The 1,985-nt window shown below is 40.6% G+C and overlaps 1 protein-coding gene across 1 annotated transcript in view; it reads right to left on the bottom strand.

Annotated features, from left to right (window-relative positions):
- Positions 1–1,985, bottom strand: part of inppl1 (inositol polyphosphate phosphatase like 1) — a 45,680-nt gene that overhangs the window by 16,048 nt on the left and 27,647 nt on the right. The window contains exon 8 of the mRNA XM_015386178.1: positions 613–711. Within this exon, the coding sequence (XP_015241664.1) occupies positions 613–711 (99 nt within the window). The remainder of the gene's footprint in view (positions 1–612; positions 712–1,985) is intronic.

The following is a 1,985-nucleotide window of genomic DNA, read 5'->3' as shown; positions in this document are numbered from 1 at the left end:
ACAGCTAAAAACTGAAAGCTGCTGCAAAGGTCACCGCAGACATTCACTGAAACATTGTTTTATATCCCTTCCCAATATCCCTATAAATATGTTATATAAGTGGACATACTGCTCCATAATGACTCTTTTTTCTCTATGTTCTCTCATCACAGTGGTGGAGAAACTTTTGAACAGCAGCACGACATCAAAGAGGATCCAAGAGGAAGTGCATTGCCAGCATTCTTTAAACCTCACATCAGCTGTGCTGACACATTTCCTGAGTTAGAGAACCAAGGCTGTGGTGTTCAGTCATAAGTGAAGTCCGGTCTCACCTTTGTCCCACTAGAACACATCTTAGCGACTAAATTCAGCTGTACATAAAGATACCCAACCACTGCCTCATAGCATGCCAGCTACTCCATCTCCTCTCAAAAACGCTATAATTTCCCTTTCATCAATAACTTTAAACAGTGATTTAACATTAAAGCTGCTGATGAACTCTAAATGTAAACTATTATCACTAATCCCTCTGCTTTAGTTACTGGATCACCTCTGTTGTAACTCTGGCTATCATCACCCTGGAGTGAGATGACCGCTGGTGAAGTAGGCAGTGGAATCTGTGTAGGTGTGTACCTCGAAGGCCTGCACAGGAATGGCTTTGCTGTTTCGCGTGGAGAAAGGTGGAGGGGCGCACGGTGAGGACAGACTCATGTCCTGCAGAGCTTTCAAAGCCTGAGGGAACAAGGACAAAGAGGGGGGGTCAGTTAGGTCAGAAAAAATAAAAAAATAAAAGTGAGGAGAAATATATGACTAAAAGACACGCATGAAAAGAGGAGAAAGGTGTTTAAACAAACTGCTTTAGAATGCAACAATACGTTTCCCATTTCCTAACAGAGTCACTATTATCAAGTGTCTGGACATGCAGCTCTGACTGCACAGGAGCCATTTCCTCCTGAGCCACCCAAAGCCCCTCCTCATGGGTGAGAGGAAACCAGAGCTGGGGTGTTCGAACTACAGACACTCAGCTGTAGTCACTGTTCAGAGCCTCAGACCTTTCATAGGATTTTATTGGCATCTAATACAAAAATAAAATCAATAACACACAGTTGAAAACTGAGGTATATGGATTTTGAGCCCCAATCACTCTGATACACATAAATAAAATCCAGCGTAAATGACTTTGTGTAGAAGATAGGAATTGGTAAATATAAATCTAGTTATTCTGTGAAGACTTCAGAGGCTCATTGGGGAAAAGGAGTAAAAGGTCTAGGAGAAAGTTAAGGAGAATTATTTTTTTTTTAGTTGTATGGCAGTAGTGGCTCGTTTTTTATGGGCAGTATGCTGACAGGGAGGGGGTATGAGACGCCCGTGGCGAGGACTAAGGCCTCCATACATGGGTTGTGCGCGCTAACCACTGCGCCACGAAAGCACGCCCAGTTAAGGAGAATTTAAAGTAGGGCTGAAATTATATATTGTGTTATATTGGTTATTGAAACAGCCGTCAACTCTTCTGTTAATTAATCAAATTGCTCATTCAAGAGAAATGGTACACTAGATGAGGTCATTTGCTAATAGAATAACCTACTTTTAGCAAAATTAAGAAAAAAACTGTTCCAAACAACAAGTAAGCCTTTCCAGTTTAAGATAATAATAATAAAAAAAACATCTCGATATATATTTTCACATTTTTGACATTTAAAATTTTGATTGATTAAAAAAATAAAACTGTAGATTATAATCCACAACTAAAATAACTGATTGTTGCAGCACTAAGTTATAGGAGGAATGAGCTTTAAAACTCCAAACCTAACAAGCACAGGCGTATCTTTCTGATGGACTGGTGTGGACATATCTCCATCAACTTTGGCCTGGTGGGGACAGTCCCCACCAATAATCTCCGCATTTTTCCCTCTCCGCTCATTTACTTCAGCCAAAGGTAACAAAGGTTGGGTGGAGCTTACTGTGTTTAGAGCGTTTTGAGTCAGTGTTTTTTTTTTTCCTTCCCG

Source organism: Cyprinodon variegatus, unplaced genomic scaffold (assembly GCF_000732505.1).
Source record: "Cyprinodon variegatus isolate N-32 unplaced genomic scaffold, C_variegatus-1.0 Scaffold358, whole genome shotgun sequence".
NCBI classification, from domain to species: domain Eukaryota; kingdom Metazoa; phylum Chordata; class Actinopteri; order Cyprinodontiformes; family Cyprinodontidae; genus Cyprinodon; species Cyprinodon variegatus.
Note: the sequence above shows the minus strand (reverse complement) of the source record. Positions and strands in the feature narration are given on the sequence as shown.